Below are 20,335 nucleotides of genomic sequence, written 5' to 3'. Positions count from 1 at the left end.
TGGGCCGAGCGGGCGATGCCGTCCCGTGGGAACATCGTCTGCAGGTATAAATTTCTGCTCGAGCCTCCGTTGCCTTTCATCCTCTGCTCTCTCGCTGCGCTTCCCCTGTTTTCCCTCTGCTCACTGTCAGGATGTAGTGATACCCAAGGGACTACAGCACAACCTGGATGGCTTTCGAATGGTGAGTTACTGTCTCTATTGTTCTGCCTGCCTTCCCTCGCGCCCGCCCCCCATGCTGGGCGGGACGCACCAAAAGATGAACATCAATCACATATCAAGCTCAACAGTCTAATGGTCTACGACCAATTGATGACTAACTTCTGTACTTCTGCAATTCTGATTCTCTACACCATCTGCGCCTTTTTGCGAGCTTTCGACAGTTTACTGACGATTTGCTTTGCTAGATGCTGTCTCCCTGGTATCTTGGGTCCTATGGGTTAGTCGGGATGTCGTACACGGTACGACTGGGTAGTATACACGTAGTGAGAGTTTCAATAAAAATCATCCATACTTTCTGCAACTCTGGCGAGCCCGAGTAGGCCCAAGTGTGAAATGGATGCAGCCTTAAAAGTTTGGAGGATTCACGTACCGTTCTACAGTCCTCATGCTGATTTGCAGCACGGAGTGAAAGTACACAGGACGATAGCTACGCGAGAGCCTGAGTAGAGTAATCTGCATTGCTTGATTTTGCATAGCGCACACGTTGGATGGGTGTATGCAATGTAAATTATGATGATAGACATCGACTGTGTAGAGTTCCATAGCACGCCGCCCAGTGTATCCCAGAGGTCTCCATCTAACGCTTGACCCAAGTGTACTAAAGAACATCCAGAGTGAGTGAGAAGATCATGTAGAAATGATAGGGGACGTACACCCTTGCGAGCCTTAGCCCTACCGGTCTTCTTACGCTCGACCATACGAGGATCACGCTTGAGCATTTTCGCTGGAGGATACGGGAGATGTGTGAGCATCCTCCACATTAACGCAATATCTTTCGAGGAAACGCACCTTTACGCAGGAAAGGCTCTACCTCGGGCGCATGCGCCGCAATGCCCTTCGCGATGCCCAGCGTGAGCGCACCGCTCTGGCCGGTGCTGCCGCCTCCACGGACGAGCGCGAAGACGTTGAAGGCGCCGATGAGGCCGGCGATGCGGAACGGACGCACGATGCGTTCACGGTCCGCAACGTTCGGGCTTCAACAGAGGTTCAGCATTCGTCGGGACGCTGGACAGCAAGAGAGTGTACTGACAAGTAGTCCGTGAAAGGGATGTTGTTGATCAGGATGTTCGTCGTGTGCACCTTGACCTGAGTCGGGCCGATGGACAGAGGTCCACTCTCGAAGCCGGGAATGCCTACTGCTGGCGCAGAGTGCACTATTGGGTCTTCGACGGTCTGCACTGGTGTAGGTACCGGTTCTTCCGATGCTTGCATTTGTGAAGGCTCTGAGGATGCTGTCGAGGAAGACGCAGCAGCTTGCTCCCCTGGTGACAGCTGGGACCGAATAACCCATACTCGCGCCGTGCTCTCCTTTCTCCTTCCGACAGTGTAGGTCCTTCCGTACTCGTCAAACTTCGTCGGCTTCGCCTTACCCCGGGCGAGGATGGCCTCCTTGTTCTCCCGCTCGAACATGTCGAGTACGCGCTGGAGGCGCTCCGCCAGTGCCAAATGCCCGGCGACCTCCGCAAGACGGCGGTACTGGTTCAGCGTGTTGAGCTGCGAGACGAAGCGGCGGTAGCGCGACGTGGTGAGCTTCGCCTCCATGAGCTCCGCGAGGTCCACCTGGCTCTTCCACACCGGGTGCAGCGGCGGCAGATTTTGCTGGGCAAAGCGCGAGAGCGGGAGCAGCTGCAGCTGCTGGAGCGCAGAGCGGGTCTGCTTCGCCGCGTTCTCGAGCGCGAGCAGCTGGTCGTAGTACGTCGCGCGCCCAGTGTAGAACGTCGGGGACTCGGGTTTTGGCTTGGGCGGGGGGAGCCGGCCGCGCTGGACATTCTCCATGGACGCGGGGGGGACGTAGGCGGCGGTCGCGTACGCCCTGAAGCGCAGAGCGCCCCCGGCGGCCTGCTTGGCGATGTTCATGGCGACACGGACAGGCCGGGGGAGAGAGGATGAGGAGGATGAGCGGGAGAACGAGCACGCTGTCGCCGAAATGTGCAAGTCCTGCGAACAGGCGCCCATGCTGCTTCCCGGTAGCGGGTGGGAACGACCTTCCTGTTATAGCGAGGGCGTCATGGGCAGCGCGCCCTGCTAACTGGACTCGGCCTGCCACCGCGCTTCCCTCAGCCTCGACCTCGACCGTCTACGCTGTTTTCCACTGCTTGCTGGCTGGAAGAGCGGGTCTCTCTTGCTGTTCTTGTGTCTAATATACGCGAAAACTAGGGTTCACTCACTCGCTGTACAGCCCTACCATGGCCGCTCCTGAACAGAACTTCTCTGGTGCTCTTGCCACATGGAAGGGTGCGTGGGATGCTCTTGAGCGGAATGAACGTGTGCCCAGACTTGTGCAGACATCAATCTATCCGAACTGCAGAAGACCCTTGACGCGCAAGGGATCGAGGTAGTCGAGAACCAGAAGGAGAGCGTCGTCGGCCGCAAGGCTCTCGCGGACCGCACCAAAGGTTCGTGCCCAGTGTGCCTCTGTGCCCTCTTGGCTGCAATACTAGACGTGCCATGCTACAGAGTTCAGGAGGATCCCGGATGAGGAGAAGCTCACCGCAATCAAGACACTACTCAAAGGTAAGTCCAACGGCACGCGTCCCCGTACGTGAACCAACGTGCTTTACAATGCGCAGCATACCAGACCGAGATCGACAACTTGACGAAACGGTCCAAAGCTGCCGAGAGCGCCTTCCTCAATGTCTACAAAGTATTCGCGGAAGCTCCGGACCCGTATCCTCTGCTGGAAGCAGCCGTGGTATGTCTGACATGCCACAACCATGGCACGGATGGTGCTCACCGCTGCACAACATAGGACCAGACCGTGAAGGTCGCCGAGGCGCGCGAACTCGAGCTGGAACTCCAGCGTTCCCGTGAGGAGAACGCGGATCTGCGGAAACGGCTTAACGAGGTCTCCTCACTTGAGAGTGCAAAGAAGAAAGTGGACGCGCGTGTTGAACAGCTAGAGCAGAAGGTTCGCTCGTAGCATATCGTTGCGAGTGGTGACTAACAGTCTCCCTTAGATGGAAGACCTAATTCAAGAGAAGGTCACCCAGAAGGAGAACGAGCTCAACGCGACGTATGACGAGAAGATGCGGAACTACGAGGAGCGGTATGATACGACTGTCTCGGTGCTCGGCCGACATGACTTACATATGGTTGGTTTGCAGAGAGCAAGACTTGCAGCGCCAGCTTGCTCTGACCAAGAACCAGCTCCGCGATCTTCGCATGTCACATGAGACTAACCAGGCTAAGCTACTCGACCACACTCAACGTCAAGGTAAATCAACGGCGAATGGCTGAGCCTTCGCGCACACAAACTGACCATGCATGTGCAGACCACGAGGTTGTGGCGAAGCTGGCCGAGCTGGACATGGTAGTCGCGGATCTCGAGCATGCCAACAGTCGCGTCGCTACTGTCGAACGCCGCAATGTATGCCTTATCACGCTACCAGCCGCTGGCTCCACTGAAGCTGACGAGGTTGACTACAGGAACTTCTTCGCGCTGAGATTGAGGCCATGAAGACCGGACACGAGAGCACGGAGCGGTGAGGCTCTCATTAGGACCAGCCGCGCTTACTGCCAAGCATGCTTACTTGTCGCCGCCACAGGATAAAGGAGTACGAGTCCAAGGTCGCCGAGCTAGAGTCAGAGACGGACCGCTTGTCACAGGCCCTTGAGACGCAGAAACACGTTGCCGAGGAAGCACGGACTGTTGCCTCCAAGAAGGCGGACGAGCTCACGAAGGAAATTCAGAAGAAGGTTGGTCTTTACTTAGGGAAGCTTAGCGAATTTTTGCACTGACATGCGTTCAGTCCGCCGAGGTCGACCAGCTTCGGACCAAGCTTAAACAGTACTCAGACTACGACGAGATCAAGCGCGAGCTTGAGATCATGAAGGTTGGTCCTCTGCCGCACACCACGTCGGCAGCATCACTGAATGAAGCCCTGCAGTACGTCGAGTTCGCGGGCCTAGACGGCGACGATGATTTGGATGCCGACGAGTTGACGCTCAACGGTGACGCCCTCGGTCTGCAACTGCCAAACCCTAACGCGGCCAAGGCGAACGCACAGCAAGGGAAGCCGCTCGAGGTACTACTAGCTACCAAGAACAAACGCATCCTCGAGGAACTCACGAAATTCAGGGTACGCCCACTCTTCTATCCGCGCCCTTGCGCACCATTCATACTCGGACCGCAGATCCTGCATGGAGAACTCGAGGCTGCGTTGCAGTCCATGGAAGTACAGCTCTCTGCTACAGAGTCAGAGCTTGAGAAGCAGCGAGCTCTGAACGAGAAATTGGAGACGGACCTGCTGCAGATGGATCAGCGCAAGGCCGATGGCGGCCTCACCCCATCTCATGTCAATGGCTCGGCCACGCCGGTGGACGTGCTAGCGGAGTTGGGAAAGAAAACCAGCGTGAGTGCTATATATCAGACCTCAGACCAAGCTTTCCCGAAATATTGATGACGTTGTGTGCACAGGATTCTCCAGCGAGGACCACGCCTATACCCTTCGCGCCGTCGGCCGATACCTCTATCCTTCCCATTGTGACCGCCCAACGAGATCGTTTCAGGCAACGGAATGCCGAGCTTGAAGAGGTAATCATCCTCTCCTAATCCAAGCCCAACAGCGGTGCTAATATACAGCGCAGGAACTTCGCAAGCAGTTCAACATTATCTCTGAACTGAGGGCAGAAGTGAAGAGCCTGCAGGCAGATAACTTGAAGCTTTACGAGAAGGTGCGCTACATGCAGAGCTACCGCGAGGACTCGGCGGCGCGGCCGTCTACGCTCGACCCGCTGCCATCCTCCAGCGCCGCTGGCAGGTCGGACGATATGAGCAAGTATCGAGCGCGATAGTACGTATCTCAGCCCGCCATTGTATATCTCGCGGCGTGTCTAACGTATGGCACGTTCATAGCGAGGAAGCGATGAACCCCTTCCAGGCGTTCCGTGGTCGAGTGCGTATTCCCCTAGTCTTCAACCATTCTTCTACGTCTCTAACAGCCCATTTTAGGAGGCAACACGAGCATACGAGTCGCTGAACGTGCTGGAGCGCGGTGTACTTGTGCTCACGCGCGCGGTGCTGGGCAACCGGCGGACACGGACCGCGTTCATCTTTTACGCGATCTCGCTGCACCTGCTCACGGCGTTCACTCTGTACGAGTGCGCGACGTCATCCGGGTCGCAGCTGCAGCGCCAGCCAAGCCCGTATATCAGCTGAGCGGGACGTTTTCTGGGATGTGCTGTGCTGTGCGGTATGATATTGTATGTTTTGCACCGGACTCTTTTCGAGGTAATATACGTTCTGGATACTCTGTCGCGCTGTGCCTTGGCGTGCGGTGCGACGGTGAGACCGCCGCGTATGTACAACAAACAACAAATTATATAGCGTGAGCGGGGTACAAGGCAGGATACATAGGGTCCAATGGCCATCCTCGAAGCGTCTCTGGTGGCACAGCGCTGTGTCTTCAGAGTGGACATACATAGTCTTACGTGAAGTAAATGTTACTCGCATCGATCGTCTTGTGCGTATCAGTCGTAGCGGAATCGTCAGGTCATCAAACAGAGTAGGTGGTGCCCCGTCGCCCCTCTCCGGGTTTCGTCCAGTGCCAGCGCGGAATGTCGTGCTCAGGGTCGCGGAGCAAGAATATGGCGGTCATGAACACGGACTGCAATACCGGACCATGGTCAGCAGCACAACCGTGGTGATAACGGGAGCAATTGACGTACGCAGAAAGTTAGGATAGCGAGACACGGCAGGAGGCCCATGAAGTCGATCACAGCACCTGTCAGTGGGTCAGCTGGGGTGGATGATTAGACGGGGGAGGGACACGCACCGAAACCCTCGGGTGCGCCGGGGAGAGTCGCGCGAAGCTGTGTGAACGCGAAGAGCGTGCCCATAGGTAGGACGAGGACGCCAGAAGATATGCCCTTCCCGAAGAACACGTTCAAGACACAGGTCGCCATGAACGTCAGCGTCACCAGCCCTATCGCACGCAAGCAGTTAGTACACGCGTCAGTTTATAATGAGGAGAAATCCACGCACAGATGACGAGGACGATGAAGATGGCATATAGCCTGACCACAGGTCCACGGGTGACCTCGATGTTTTTGATGACCGTACCAAAGTTATCCTTGATGTCGGTCGTGTTCTGGAGCTGAACGTTGAACCCACTATCCGGCGAAATGAACCGTAAGCCCCTGATCAGGGTAGAGCTGTGAGCACAACTTGGCTTACACTGCAATGCCGGTAGTCTTCACGATGGCGATGCTGACGGAGATGTTTGTGCCCGCCTCCTCGGCGAAGAATACGAGCTGAGTGTCATATCTAGGCAGTTTCTCAGTGTTCTGCTCCAAAAAGCTAGTAACAATCACTCACTTGTCGTAAGGGTATGACTGAAGTGTACGATGTGTGTTGGCATTCGAGATCGCGACGTCGGTCCGGAATGTCAGCGAGCTCGGCCGTCTATCGGTGTTGTTCCTCATCGCGAGTACGTTTCCGCCGTTGATAGTGAAGATGGGGTCGGGCTTGACATTGCTCTGGGTTTGCGAGTTGGTGGGGTCCGCACGCAGAGTGTTCCTATGCAGACCCGGTGAGCGAGTGGACCAGTGCTGACATGCAAGAATCAAGACACATACGAATCGAAGTAGATGTTGACGTCTGGGCACCCGATAGACTCGCACGAGTCGTAGTTGATGACCCAGTCCAAGGTCATTTCTTGTCCTAACGGGTCCACGTCCACCATGTTCGCCGAGAGCTGAACCTGCACAAAACAATTACACGTCGGCCTCCGCACCTTCCAAGAGTGAAGTAATCGTACAATGGAGTCATGGATGCTATCCGGGTCCGCAATATTGAATGTCTTCAGCCGGAACGCCCAGCCGATCGCCAGGCTGCAGCTCACGATCCCAGCGAGCAGGAAGACGCAGAAGATGATCCAGTGCTGCTTCAGGCGGTGGTACGCGAGGTCGTAGTAGTGCGCGATCTTGACCCAGGCCGCCATCACCCCCGTCAGGACCTTGCCTTCGTCCGCGCCGAACTCACCGCCGGCTTGCGAAATCTGCTGGCTCTTGAACAGGCCCTTCTCGTCAACGTCCCCTCGGGCGTTCGTGCCGGTGTATGGCAGTGGCGAAGTCACCATGGTACAGAACTCATCCCGGAAAGAGTCTGGGGTCTGGACCAGTTGAGGAGCGGCGGGCTCGGAGCGAACGTGATTGTGCGTAGGAGACAGAGGCGGACGCGCGCTAGACTCTAGTCGGGAGACGAAGGGTTATAATGATGCTCAACGAGGTACGGCGGGAAACGCACCGTTGTGCGACATGGTAGCAGGCGGGGATGTCACCGATCTCGTCCGAGTGGGGGCCGGGAGGCTGCTGGTCGAGGGCAGGCGCAGAACCGTCCGTCACCGATGCATCCTGGTATATGTACGCTCTGTACACGCACCGTGCTGATAGAGTTCAGACAGCATGGGCGATATGGACATCACAATGTGGTTCTCCTCAGTCAACGACCACGACGTCGCCTACCAACCTGCGCGCCCAAAATGATTGGACGTCCCGGGATAACAGCATAGCGCCTCCCTCTAGGCCGTCCGCGGATCCTAGCGCGGTGCATGACCAGGGGGAAGATGATGGTGGAACCCGTCGCCACGAGGTGTTGAACCACATAGACTGCCAAATGCAGGTACGCTGTGCCGTCCGGTACCGTACTTCTCGGACAGCATCAGGCAAAATGAAGTGTTTCATCACGTCTCCTGCGGTGTCTGCGAATGATAATCAACTTCGACTCCTTCTCGAGCATAAAGGACAAAAGGACCACCGCACATCTGCACGTTCGACGGAAGCAATTGTACTGCACAGGTCAGACGAGCTGCTCCGGCGTGAATCGATTGTGGGCGTACGTGTGAAAGGCCGGACTCTTCCCGAGCGCAGTGAGAACGAGAGTGATCTGACATCGGGTCTCGGAGAGCGGGTGAGATGACGGCTGTCGGTCCAGCCCCTAGCTCGATGTCGCATTGCGATACGAGCGTGCCGCCCAAGAGGAAGTAACCAGTGGCGAGCGCACCAATGGCTGTACTTAGCACCAATCATTTCAGCTAAAATAGGCTAAGAGGAGAACAGCGGAGACAGCGATGTGGGAATGTGTCCAAGGCCAACGATTGCAAATTCTTGTATCACTGCGGAGGCAGAGTGACCTACGACGATCTTCGGGAGCTTACGATGCTTTCCCAGCCTGCTTCAAGTTACATCTCATGCTCCAGAATTCCAGTCCCTAGTCCAGGTCGGTGCAGTCAATAAATAGAGTCTTCAGGAGTAAAACAGAGCAGATTTCAGTTGTCCCGTACATAGTGGCGTTGTGGTCGTAGCACGGAGGCAAAGGGATGGTGTACAAAAACGGCTCGCACGCGGTCATAGTGCATGCTTCGGCAAGCCCCGGTAAGCAGACGCTCGCTCGCTCAAATCTAAAATCCAATGGCAGTTTCGTAGGCGAGGGCCGCGACAAGTTCGACAGACACCACCATCCTTCCTATCGTGCGTTACGACGTCGGCAGCGAGCGCCCCCATTATTTATTACTAGAGATAATTTAGTGCGAGTGGGGTCGCGGTATGGTATAAGGTAGGAGACAGTGTCCAATGGTCGTCCTAGAAGCGTTTCAAATGGCACAACGTACTGTATGTATTCCTTCAGCGTGCCAGCGGTGACGGAGCCGCACTTGCGTCAAGCGGGAAACGAGTTGCTGCGTCCTCTCTTCCCGTGCGTAATCCGGCGCCAGCGCGGGGCATCGTGCTCCGGGTTGCGGTGCAAGAATATAGCGGTCATGAACACGGACTGTACAAGCAGGCGACAGTTAGCGACACCACAGTGGTCGCAAAAAACGCAGTTGACGTACACAGAAGGTTAGGATGGCTAGACATGGCAGGAGCCCCATGAAATCGATCACGGCACCTAGCAGCACAAGGGGACGGACAGCGTTAGCTGAGGCAATAAATTATGCGAAAGGAACGTGCGTACCGAAACCCTCAGGTGCGCCAGGAAGGGTCGCGCGGAGCTGCGTGAACGCGAAGAGCGTTCCGATGGGCAGGACGAGGACGCCTGCGGATATGCCCTTCCCGAAGAACACGTTTACGACACAAGTGGTCATGAACATCAACGTCACGAGCCCTGTTCCATGCAAACGGTCAGTACCGGGATCACCTCTTCTCCTGATTATAAGCCCTCACATATGGCGAGGACGATGGAGATGGCGTATAGCCTGATTGCGGTGCCGCGAGTGATTTCAATGTTTTTTATGACCGTACCGAAGTTGTCCCTGTCGTCGGTTGTGTTATGGAGCTGGATTTCGAAACCGCTAGTATGCAGCGGAGCATAAGCATGTGCAGTCGAGGGAAGAGCTACAGGTCGATAACACTTACACTGCAATGCCGGTCGTCTTCACGATGGCGATGCTGACTGAGTTGTTTGTGATCACCTCCGCGAAGAATACGAGTTCGGTGTCATATCTAGGAGATGGCCTCTCAGTGCCTTCACGCTAAAATTGTACGCTGCACAATGCTTACTTGTCGTAAGGGTATGACTGGAGCGTACGGTGCGTGTCGGCGTTGGAGATAGCAACGTCGGTCCGGAACGTCAGCGAGCTTGCCCGTCTATCAGTGTTGTTCCTCCTCGCGAGCACGTTGTCGCCGTTGACTGTGAAGACGGGGTTGGGCTTGGTGTTACTTGGTGTTTGCGAGCTGGCTGAGTCCGTGCGCAGGGTGTTCCTACATTCGGTCGGTGAGCAACACTCACCCCCATATTTATGGATAAAAAAACATACGAGTCAAAATATATGTTCACGTCGGGGCATCCGATGGCCTCGCAATTGTAGTCGATGACCCAATCCAAGGTCATTTTCTGCTCTAATGGGTCCACATTCACGATGTTCGCCGAGAGCTGAACCTGCGCACACAGATATGAATGTGTCAGCCCCCGCGCTGTGCGGCAACAGTGGATGCCAGCGTACCATAGAACCACTCATGTTGTCCGGATCGGCGATGTTGAATCTCCTGAGGCGGAACGCCCAGCCGATGCCGAGACTGCAACCCACGATGGTAACAATGACGACGGCGCAGGAGATGATCCAGTGCCGCTTCAAGTGATGGTAAACGAGGTCGTAGTAGTGCGTGAGCTTGAGCCAGGCCGCGCCAATCGCCCTCGGGTCCTTTCTCTTGGTTGTGTCGGTCCTGATACCGTGAACTTGTATAATCTGGACGCCCTTGAACACACCCTTCTCGTCGACGTCCCTTCGCGTATGGATGCCAGCATACGGCAGCGGCGAATCCCCTATGGTGCAAAACTCATCCCTGAATGGGTCGGGGGTCTGGACTTCTCGAGGGATGGTGAAGTCGGGGCGAATGCGGTGGTAGATAGGAGACGAAGGCGCGCGCGCACTGGAATCTAAGTGAGAGGAAAACGTTATGATAATGCTCAGATTTAAGACGCAACGGAAGACGCACCGGTGTGCGACATGGTCGCAGGCAGGGGAACTACTGTAGACTCGTCGTTTCTGGTAATTGAGTGGCTCTTGTTGCCGAGGGTAGATGCAGGCCCGTCACGCACCGATGCCTCCTAATATATGAGGACCTGGACGCTACACACACAATGTGCCGCTGATAGAGTTCACACCACGGGCGACACGAACATAGCAATGTGGTTCTCGTTGAAAGGCGACGACAGCGTCACACACTAACCTCGCGCCCGAATGCATTGCATGTCCCGGGTCAACCGCCCCCCGCCTCCCTCTCTAGGAGACAAGGTGGAGGATGATGGTGGAACTTCGGGACCACCACGAGTTGTTGAACCACACAGACTACCAAATGGAGGTACGTTGTGCCGCCCGAGCCCGTACTTCTCGGACAGCGTTCGGTGGATCAGGGACGTTTCATCGTCCCCCTGCGGCGTCTGCCACTAATAAGTAATTAGTGCCGATGCCTTCCGGGCGACAAAAGACGCACCGCACATCTGTACGTTCGCCGGCTAGCCCGATGTGCGTCGTTTGCGGCGGATGTATGAAAAGCTAGGTTCTTCCCGAGTGAGAGCGAGAACCAGCGTCTCGGAGAGCCGGTGGCATTCCGGCCCCTTAGCTTGACGTCGCATAGCAATACGACTCCGACCTCGAAAGCGCTCACGAGTGTTCGCAAAGAGTGTCTATGTTGAACGAGAGACGAAGCAAGATAACCGTAAACTAAACACCTCCGGGTGGCACAACAGCATGACCTTCCAGAGGCAGCAGTTTACCTCTCCACATCCGCGCGAACCTGGCGGTAGTTTGCCCGCTCACGCCCACTGAAGGCAAGCTTGACGTACCTGGCGCCGTTGTATCGCCAGAAAGCGAAACAAGCTCCGACCAGGACGAGCAGGAAGAAGAGGTACGAAAAGAATCCCCAGCCCTCCTGAACATCTACCCAGCCCTCGGAAGAGGCAGAGCCCGTGGGCTCAGAGATATCCTCGACGGGCTTCACGGTGGTAGCAGCGGCCTCCTTGTTGGCAGTCTCGTTGGCGGCAGGGACAGCAACACCGGTCGTCTCGCTTCCTGAGGTCGCACCAGCAGTGGGCTCGGCGTGTGTAGCAGTCTCGATGAGTACATCACCCTGTAAACAACGAAGCAAATTTTCATTGATACACTGCCTATCTCCGAGGGAAACCGAGCATTAGAGCTCAGCGTGGGTAGGTACCTCTTTGGACTCAGTGGTGGCAGACTCAACGGGGAGCTACGGGTAGAACATGTCAGTCTTGTTCCAAATGATGTCTGTTAAGCTCGTCTCACCTCGCCAGAGTCCGCGATGACGACATCCTCGACAGGGCGGTCCTGGGCACCCTTGGGCACGTCCTCTGCAACAGATGGTCAATACATAATCACATGCGAGATGTCTCCTCAGCTTACCAATAGCGTAGACGATGTCCATACCCTCGAGAACCTCGCCAAAGACAACCTGCGTTATGTTAGACCAGAGTATGGAGTATGGGGACTCAATATGACATACGTGTCTTCCGTCCAGCCAGCTTGTGATGACCGTGGTGATGAACTAAGGTATTAAGGTTAGACATGGGCAGTGAGAACCCCTATGAACGGATCTTACGAATTGGGAGCCTAAGACACAGGAAGCATTAGCACAGATATCCGCGTCATAACACAGATGTAACATACCGTTGGTGTCCTTGCCCGCGTTAGCCATGGAGAGAAGCCCGGGGCGAGTGTGGCGGAGCTTGAAGTTCTCATCCGCGAACCGGTCGCCGTAGATGGACTGCGCGAAGGGATTCATACATTGATCTCTGAAGTAACGATGCACTAACCTTGCCGCCAGTGCCGTCACCACGGGCTAAACAATTCGAGCATTTAGAAAACATTTCAAACGTGCAGATTCGCTACACTCACTGAAGTCACCACCCTGGATCATGAAGCTCTTGATGACACGGTGGAACTTCGAGCCCTTGTAGCCGAAGCCCTCTGGGAGAGCGGTTCCGTCCTTCTTGACACCGGTGGCAAGAGCGCGGAAGTTCTCCGCGGTTTTGGGGACAGTCTGTGCAGCGCAGTCCGGGCATCAACACTCTCAATCCGTATCTCCAGCGAATCAACACGTACGCCGCCGTACAGACCAAGCACAACTGCAGATGCAATAGAATTAGCTCTCATGTTCCCACCAGGACACGTTGGTGCGAGCCCGCGCACCTCGGCCCATGTCCTTGTCGCCATGCTTGATGTCGAAGTAGACCTTGTGGGTGATCCTGGGACCCTTGGCAGCCTCGACGGACTGCGCGCAGAAGAACGCGGCGACCGTGACGAGGAGGAAACCGAGGGTGAGCCTACTGAAGAACATGGCTGGTGGTGGGGGGAAGAAAGAGAGATGAGATGGCTTCGCGACCGCTACGCGGCGCCCAGTTCGAGCAGACGTGGCGACTCGTTCGCGGGCCGGACCCGGGCCACCCCTTTCGCCTGCGCGCATCACTCGCCGACCCAGCCACATGGTCGGCGCTGCATATGGTCCGCTGTGTATGTAGAGTTGAACGATGCGTGATTCCCTGGCGAGGTAACGAGCCTACAGATTTCCCCAATGGTAAATGCTATAATACAGCAGAGACAGTCGCAAGCCGAACCACAGCGCGCGTGTATGTACTGGAGGTATGGCTACAAGATACGAGATGCAAGGGATATGCGAGAACCGCGAATGACGGAAGGGGGAGACCTGAGTGATACAACATGAAACGACCCACAGAGAGCAGCCTTATAAGGAAAACATGATATGGTATGCAAACACGGGCGCGGAACGTTCGTGTGTGCGGATGCGTGTTCTGTCTGCCCTAGAAATGCTACGGTATGAGTACGGGCGTGACGGGTCTGATATGATGAATGCTGCGGTAGCCCGATCGATAGCAAGGCGACGAGGGAATATGAAAGCAAGTGCAGTAGGCCGCCAGTGATTTCCGTGTCCGCGATGAAGACATTGTTCATGGAGCCTTGTCCGCGGGCCGCGAGAACCAGCCGCCGACCTCCCAGTTGATTCCCGGGCGGTAGACGTCCTTCTCGCGTTGGGCGGGCTCGACGACGCCCCTCAGGATCGCACGGAGCCGCTTGAAGTCGATCGGTTTGAGGATCCAGCCGTCCAAGCCGAGCCTGTACAGCTCGTCTCGCTGGTTTTCATACAGGGAGGCAGAGACGGCGAAGATGGGTATACGCCCGTTTTGCTGGTGGGAGGCACGGTCGAGACGTTCAACATCTTTCTCTAAGATGCGGATTTGTTCGGTTGCCTCGTAACCGTTGAGCAGAGGCATTCTGCGACGCATGTTAGCTCGCCACCACACAGCACAAAAGCCAACGTACTGGATATCCATGAGAATGCAGTCAAAGTGACGATCAGACTGCACCATCTCCAGGCCCTCCTGTCCGTTCGTCGTGTTGACGATGGTATGTCCATCCAAGGATAGCCTCTTCGCGAGAATCATGCGGTTGATATCGTTGTCCTGGCATGTACCGATGAGCGCTGGGGTTTTGTCTCGATACGCCCGGAGCACCTACCTCAACAATCAAGATCCGAAGCTTGGGAAGCGACTCTGACTGAGAGCGGCCAATCGGCGAGCGCTTCGCGGGCGAGCTCCTACTCTTCCGGGCCTGTGAGCTGACAGAGCTCATAGGTTGAGGTACCGGACGGTCGAGGGAGAACTCATCGACTTTCACGGGGCGCAAAGGTATCCCGGAATCTTGAATCTCGACATGCCCGCCAGCGGATCCGGTGGAGGACCGTCCTGTGGAGGTACGGTCGTTCGATGGCCTGGGCAGAGCTACCGAATCATCCATATGGCTAACAGATAGCGCGTCGACCAAGTCGTTCAACTCCGAGCCTCGCGAGCCGCCGTGTTGCGTCAGCACCAGGGACGACCGGGACGACCCGGAAGATCTCGACACGCTGTTCCTATGCACGTCGGTGGTGAGAGGCAACAAGAACGAGAAGCGACTTCCTTGGCCCAAGTTCGAATCCACTCGCAGTTGACCGCCAAGCTGCTCCACGATGCGAGCGACGACAGCCAGCCCGAGACCTGGGGTATCATCAGGCAAATGTCAGTGGAAGAGACAAAAAGACCACGTACCAAGCCCGGGGGAGTGCGCGCGTGGTGCAGTCTCCACCTGCTCGAACTCCCGGAAGATGCTCTCCAGTTTATCGTTGGGAATACCGCAACCCGTGTCCGCTACAACGATCTCCACTGCGAGATCGCCGGTATCCCTCAGGCCTGTAGGCTCCTCGAACGCTTTGCATCGCACGGAAATAGACCCTTGGGCCGTGTATTTCACTGACCAGAGGGTTAGCACGAGTCTAGAGTGTGCGACTATTGGCTTACGGGCATTCGCCGTGAGATTGGCAACTACCGTCCGGATCTTCCGCGAGTCCCCTACAACTTCTCTGGGACAGGCCTCGAGGTCCAGGATGAAGGCGAGCCCGCGTCTGCGAGCTTCATTCCGATATAGTTGGATGGAGTCGTCGATTGCTTGATGGAGATCGAAAGGTTCGTTGAAAGAGGTCTCGTGACCGCTTTCGAGACGCGTCAAGTCCTGGAAATGGTCGAATAAGCAGCAGTAAGTGCATGAACAGCGCTTCCACGCACCAGGAGGTCGTTGATCGTGAACAACAGACTCTTCGAAGCGGCATGAGAATGGCTCAGGTTTTCTCGTGTCTCCATATCCAGGGGACCATTCATAGCCAACTCCAAGTAGCTGAGAGACTGTCAGCGAGAAGGCCATCTTTGGAGAGAGTGCGCGTGGACTTACTTGATGATATGGTTCAACGGCGTTCGTACTAACTCATACGTCGTGAGCGCTGAGGCCTGACGCTAAACAGGACGCCGGTACACACCTTCATGACTTGCATTCGACAGCAGGATATTCGTCAGCTTGGTTGTTTGCAGCGCAGTCTCCTTCTGCCGCCACACCTCGATGAACTGAGGGCAAAACTCTTCAGAAAACAAGCGCGCATCACTTGCAAAACAAATGGCAACCTACCTTTCCGTACACCAAAGCCAACACGCCTGCCGTCTCGAGATGCTCGTCTGTCCACGCGCGGCACCGTCCAGCGACTATCTCTGCCCACGTCTTGAATGACCGCCTCGGCTCCAAAACGTTACGTTCGCCTGGGTTCCGCGGCCGCCCTGCCCAATGCACCTCCCGCGGCTGGCCCTTGCGTAGGAACGCGATGAAATCCCGCCCGCCCGCCGACAGAGGAACATACAATAGCCCGGCGATGACCTCTAGACCAGTAGTGAGCTGGAGGTCCGGGTAGTCGACTGTCACTGCCTGGGAGACTTGCAGCGTACTGCAAAATCCAGGCAAGCGTCAGCGCAGCACCACTGTGGGGATGTAACATGGATGGACGGTACGTACGTAAACTGCTTCAGTCGCAGGTACTCTGCAATAATGAGAATCTCCTGGCCATGCTGGTTTGGGCCCAGGATCTTTGCGCCCTCGCCTATGACCAGGACACCGTAGTCGGCATCGAATAGCCCGAGCAGGTCATCCGCATTCGAGACGATGTACCCTCCAGGATGCTGGTCCGTCGGCATTGTGTTGATCTATGTATGGGAAGGCACGATGGCTGAGTATGCTGAATATCCGCTGAATGTAGCAACCTACCAGTTTGCGCGTATGGAGCCGCTGGGCATAACTCAGCCGTTCGATGTTCCGCGAGATGGACTGGCTGAGGAGCCGCAACATCTGCCGCACGGGGAACGAGACGCGCATACCCTGTGGACCGTAGGAGTGACAGGCGACTAAACCCCACAGCGTCCCAAATGCGATGATGGACTATCGGTTCAGTCGCCAGGGCCAGGAACACGCCGAGTTCCCGGACATCCCAACTCATCAGCGTGTATATGGCAAGTGGATTACGGGGGAGCACTCACCACAGACATCGAGGCACGGACGCCCATGTTCTCCAAATCTGCATGCATCGCGAGGCCCGATAAGTCAAACGGAACTGGGCGGAGCAACGGGTACGACATACACTTGATATGAATTGGGCTCATGGCTCGGAGATAACAATGCGTCATATCCTAAAAACGTCACTGATCAGCCTCGAGATGTACTATGCGACTGAATACGTCATACAAGTGGCTTCGCGAGGTCGGCTTTGCTCCTTACGACCAAGCGGGCTGTAGGCTGCCCACGATCGTACAGCAGGCGGACTTTGTCTATAAACACGTTCACGTAAACCGGACGCATCTACACTGTAAAGAGCTTACTCAAAGCATACAGCTCGCGCGCCTACACGAGCTGTCAGATAAATCAAGCAGGGTTTGTAAGATAGCACTGACCTGTGCAGGAATATCCGATGCGGGGAAATGAAGCCCACGGTACAAATCGTGTGTCTGGTTCCAGTCAACGAGTTCCGCTACAACTTGACCGTTCCACGCCTCATCGAACTGGTATAGCAGCACTCGGTGAAACTGCGTGAGATCCTTCACCACGCCGGCCGTGACTTTCAAGAACGTATCCAGGTCGGGAGCCGCGCCCAGCTGTTCGTTAATCTGCGCCATGACTGCGAAGACATCCATCATACCGACCGCGCCGGTCCCTCGCCTTCGACGGTGGCTAGCCCGAGGCCGAGCGCCATTGCCGTGGTCAGAGGAGGGCGTGTCCTCGATAGAAGAACGCTTGGTGCGCCGAAGGCGCTCAAGCGCTGGGAGTGGCTTCGATCGACTTGTCGTACTCTCGAGGATATCTTCGGGGCTGGGCAACCATTCGTCATTGCCTGGTACATTGTGACCTGAGATAGGCTCCGATATCGATGGCGTTGTTGAGGCGGGAGGATTATCGCCGACCACCATGGAAGATTCCGCGGGTTCTGGGGGCGTATCCAATGTTACGCTCTCGTCTGGACTGGACACGAGTGTGCGTCCGGAGCTACCCGATTCTGTGGTAGAAGCGTTTGACGGAGAGGATACCCCAGAGCTGCCCACATCGTCTTCCACATTCGGCGGAGGCGGGTACAACGGGTTGAAAGGATCGCGCTCGAACTCAAACTCGAGGATGATGGTGTTCTGATAAGCAGCGTCGACGCCATCTTCTCCTGCCGCCACGCCGCCGGGTACAGCGAGTTGTGGTCTGTGTGCGGCGCACCAGCACGTCCAGGTTCGTCTGTTGTGAACATCGCCGCCAGGTTCCTCGGACAGGGCAGACCCCGGTTCGCCCCATCCACTCACCATAAAGACATGTAGATTCTCTGCTTGCTCTTCGGCTGTCAGCGCTGTGTCGCTGAGGTACTGGATATTATCGAAAAGCACGTCCGCTTGTTGTTCCGGAAACGTTTGCGAGAAGCATTCCAGACCAAAAAGGTACGACGGAGGGAGTCCAAGCAACTCAGTTGAGTTCTACGCCATAATGTCAGCAGACGGACCGCCGCCGCAACATCTGCAGGCATACCTCGGAAACCTGTCGCACTACCAGATTCCCCGTTTCAAGATCCTCTTCCACAGCGATAAGTATACCGAATCCCTGCACGGCGCCGGGGGCCCGAATTGGCTTTCCAAATGCTCATTAGTTTATCTGTGCGACCGATAAGCTGTGGCACCTACCTCATCTTCGCACCTCGTCAACTTGCCTTCCCGCCCCACAATGAGATGATGTCCATCCTCATCTTCAACATGTTGATACCTTAATGTCGTGTGTGGTCGGGAAGAGCCAGTGGAGCCGCTCACAAGACTAGCAGAGCCTGAATTCAAGTATGAGGAAGGGTTGGAGGTGGAGAGATCGGTAGACTGTCCACGCGAGCCAGAGCCGCTGTACCTAGACAGCCCTAGATGTGGTGACGAGCCCCCGGAACCATTACCTGAGTGCGGCACTCTAGGGCTGTTCCGTCGTCCAGAGTTGGGACCTCCTGAACTGGATCGAGACCTTGATTGCTCGTCTAGGGGGGCAAGATGAACAATGCCAGACTGCGAGAAGTTTGACGGTTCATGTGCAAGGAGCTCCGCCAGAGAGCCCGCAGAAGGTGACGCGCTCGGGTGGTCTTCGGTAGCTACACCTGGTATCAGCGAATTGCGTGAAGCGAAGTCCGCCAATGCCTCCGTCGCCACCTCCGGAAAAGGATATGGATGGCGAGGATCATCCCTTCCAGTGGTACATCTCGTGCCAGCGTTGGGAAGATAAAGCACGGCTTCATCCTCAGATTCCGGGGCGAATAGCGCGTCTACGCCGGGAGAGATGTCTGAGTCTGATGGCGAAGTACCAGGGAGGGCGGAAGCGAATGTTCGGGGAGAGAAGGGGCTTTCGTCTGGCGAAAAGTCGCGGTAGTTGGGGATGGGGCCGCGCTTTCCGTTATGGGAGCGACGGTTGGAAGGACCAGATGCGGATGCGAGGTCGACCGCACTGCGAGGTCTTGAATCTCGTCTTGGGGAGTCCGACATGCTCGCCAAGTTGCCAGAGCTACTTGATCGATGGAAAGTGTCTACCATTTCGGGTAGAGAGCGGACATCCGCTGGTGTGTCGCCGTCTGGCCGAGAGTTAGGAATTGAGAGAAAGACACGAAGATGTGTCCACATACCATGATCCCTGGACCCTCCTGCTGGTTGAATGCCACTAAGCAAAGATCTGATTGGATAGACGTATGAAGAAGCGCTTGGGCTTGGGCTTGAAGGTATGGTCTGGTCTGTCGGCGAGGAGTTGGTTTTAGGCATGAGAGTGTGGTGGAGGAAGGAGAATGAGGAGGAGAGGTTCAGCGCAAAGGAGCCATGCGCGTCAACTCTATCCCGGGCCGGTCACCGTTTGCCTCGCTCCTCTGGAGTCTGACGCACGGCGCGCTGGTGACGTAGTTATCTCAATGAGCTCGAGGTAGTGGAGGACCCCCGACTATAGTAGGGTCTCCCCGATGTGGTTCCGGACAAATTTGGGCCTCTGGAGACCCCCCAAGCTAGATTTTTTCCGGACAAAAGGTGGTCAAATGGGTACCCAACCCTGAGTTAGACGCGCGGAGTTTCCGGACAAATCTGCTCGAGAACGCGGGCGGAGGACCTGGAGCGCCGTAGACGCCGGTCGGAGGCACGTTTTCGAGCGCTAAATTACCATTTTAGGCCATATTTTGGGCGCTTGGGCTCCAAAAATGGGTCGGAAGCTGGATGTTTTCCGGACATTTGAGGTCCAAAACGGCCAAAAATCCGCGGACATTTTGGGCCATTTTTGGGAGGTCGTGATGTAGGTTCCCCTACTATAATCGGGGGTCCTGGTAGTGGCAGCTCTGCAGCTGCATAGGGAGTTGTCTTATTGAAATAACGTATGTATAGTATACGCCTAGGTTCGTAATCAGCCTCTCGTTCGGGGTGGAAGTCAATCGGTCTTCCCGAAGATACCCTTATTGGGGCCAAGGTAAGTGTAACCTCTGTAAATTACTCTATTCTCTGTAGTGGCCAGTGTGTATATTCAGTACTCATCAATACTGTAACAGGTATTTTTAGGCTGGCCGAAGACACAAGAGCGCTCAGTAAACATTGCGGTATCTTCACATCCACTACGTTCTTCCAATTTTTGCTTGTCCGAATATTGTACGGGGGGCGCCGATCCGAGCCTGTACGTCTGCTCGATGACTGTCCCAGACGCTGTCGGTTAGGACCTCGAAAATGCAAAACGGTAGATCCAAACGCGGCCTCTGAGTCGCATGCGAGGTC

The 20,335-nt window shown here is 55.9% G+C and overlaps 4 protein-coding genes across 4 annotated transcripts; all 4 read right to left on the bottom strand.

Annotated features, from left to right (window-relative positions):
* Positions 1-658: 658 nt before the first annotated feature.
* Positions 659-2,088, bottom strand: TRAVEDRAFT_142226 (ribosomal protein S5 domain 2-like protein). Its single transcript, XM_008036363.1, has 4 exons — positions 1,250-2,088; positions 1,009-1,193; positions 873-943; positions 659-817 (listed from the first exon to the last, which is right to left on the bottom strand). Exons 1-4 carry the CDS (start codon positions 2,074-2,076, stop codon positions 797-799), a joined length of 1,104 nt encoding a protein of 367 aa, XP_008034554.1. The 5' UTR covers positions 2,077-2,088; the 3' UTR covers positions 659-796.
* A 3,391-nt stretch (positions 2,089-5,479) lies between these two features.
* Positions 5,480-7,537, bottom strand: TRAVEDRAFT_161644 (uncharacterized protein). Its single transcript, XM_008036362.1, has 9 exons — positions 7,466-7,537; positions 6,978-7,408; positions 6,796-6,920; positions 6,536-6,736; positions 6,395-6,484; positions 6,203-6,330; positions 5,994-6,143; positions 5,887-5,942; positions 5,480-5,825 (listed from the first exon to the last, which is right to left on the bottom strand). Exons 1-9 carry the CDS (start codon positions 7,476-7,478, stop codon positions 5,715-5,717), a joined length of 1,305 nt encoding a protein of 434 aa, XP_008034553.1. The 5' UTR covers positions 7,479-7,537; the 3' UTR covers positions 5,480-5,714.
* Positions 7,538-11,844: 4,307 nt separating this feature from the next.
* TRAVEDRAFT_114967 (uncharacterized protein) lies at positions 11,845-13,011 on the bottom strand (the record flags this gene model as incomplete). The annotated part of the gene is made up of 10 exons (XM_008036361.1): positions 11,845-11,904; positions 11,961-12,025; positions 12,078-12,126; positions 12,178-12,219; positions 12,274-12,284; positions 12,342-12,438; positions 12,488-12,513; positions 12,570-12,714; positions 12,777-12,799; positions 12,864-13,011. 10 exons carry the CDS (start codon positions 13,009-13,011, stop codon positions 11,845-11,847), a joined length of 666 nt encoding a protein of 221 aa, XP_008034552.1.
* Positions 13,012-13,221: 210 nt separating this feature from the next.
* Positions 13,222-19,292, bottom strand: TRAVEDRAFT_69400 (uncharacterized protein). Its single transcript, XM_008036360.1, has 19 exons — positions 19,219-19,292; positions 18,251-19,167; positions 18,099-18,197; positions 16,991-18,046; positions 16,919-16,940; positions 16,785-16,867; positions 16,681-16,729; positions 16,580-16,617; positions 16,311-16,481; positions 16,062-16,249; positions 15,684-15,993; positions 15,538-15,622; positions 15,453-15,480; positions 15,290-15,398; positions 15,026-15,236; positions 14,777-14,977; positions 14,208-14,725; positions 14,013-14,152; positions 13,222-13,964 (listed from the first exon to the last, which is right to left on the bottom strand). Exons 2-19 carry the CDS (start codon positions 19,127-19,129, stop codon positions 13,640-13,642), a joined length of 4,512 nt encoding a protein of 1,503 aa, XP_008034551.1. The 5' UTR covers positions 19,130-19,167; positions 19,219-19,292; the 3' UTR covers positions 13,222-13,639.
* Between the last annotated feature and the right edge of the window lie 1,043 nt (positions 19,293-20,335).

Source organism: Trametes versicolor (assembly GCF_000271585.1).
Source record: "Trametes versicolor FP-101664 SS1 unplaced genomic scaffold TRAVEscaffold_2, whole genome shotgun sequence".
Lineage (NCBI taxonomy): Eukaryota > Fungi > Basidiomycota > Agaricomycetes > Polyporales > Polyporaceae > Trametes > Trametes versicolor.
This window is presented reverse-complemented; position numbering and strand designations above follow the sequence as displayed.

Excerpts from the sequence above, each read along its gene's own strand:
- TRAVEDRAFT_161644 (XM_008036362.1), bottom strand. Across the intron at positions 6,737-6,795 it reads GTCAACATCTACTTCGATTC|GAACACTCTGCGTGCGGACC; the intron begins GTATGTGTCTTG and ends GGGTCTGCATAG. Across the intron at positions 6,485-6,535 it reads CAGTCATACCCTTACGACAA|ATATGACACTCAGCTCGTAT; the intron begins GTGAGTGATTGT and ends GAAACTGCCTAG.
- TRAVEDRAFT_142226 (XM_008036363.1), bottom strand. The coding sequence starts at position 2,076 with ATGAACATCGCCAAGCAGGCCGCCGGGGGCGCTCTGCGCTTCAGGGCG. Across the intron at positions 1,194-1,249 it reads ATCCCTTTCACGGACTACTT|CCCGAACGTTGCGGACCGTG; the intron begins GTCAGTACACTC and ends CCTCTGTTGAAG. Across the intron at positions 944-1,008 it reads AGAGCCTTTCCTGCGTAAAG|CGAAAATGCTCAAGCGTGAT; the intron begins GTGCGTTTCCTC and ends CGTATCCTCCAG.
- TRAVEDRAFT_69400 (XM_008036360.1), bottom strand. The coding sequence starts at position 19,129 with ATGGTAGACACTTTCCATCGATCAAGTAGCTCTGGCAACTTGGCGAGC. Across the intron at positions 16,868-16,918 it reads GCGCGAGCTGTATGCTTTGA|ACAAAGTCCGCCTGCTGTAC; the intron begins GTAAGCTCTTTA and ends ACGTGTTTATAG. Across the intron at positions 15,994-16,061 it reads CTGCGACTGAAGCAGTTTAC|TACGCTGCAAGTCTCCCAGG; the intron begins GTACGTACCGTC and ends TGGATTTTGCAG.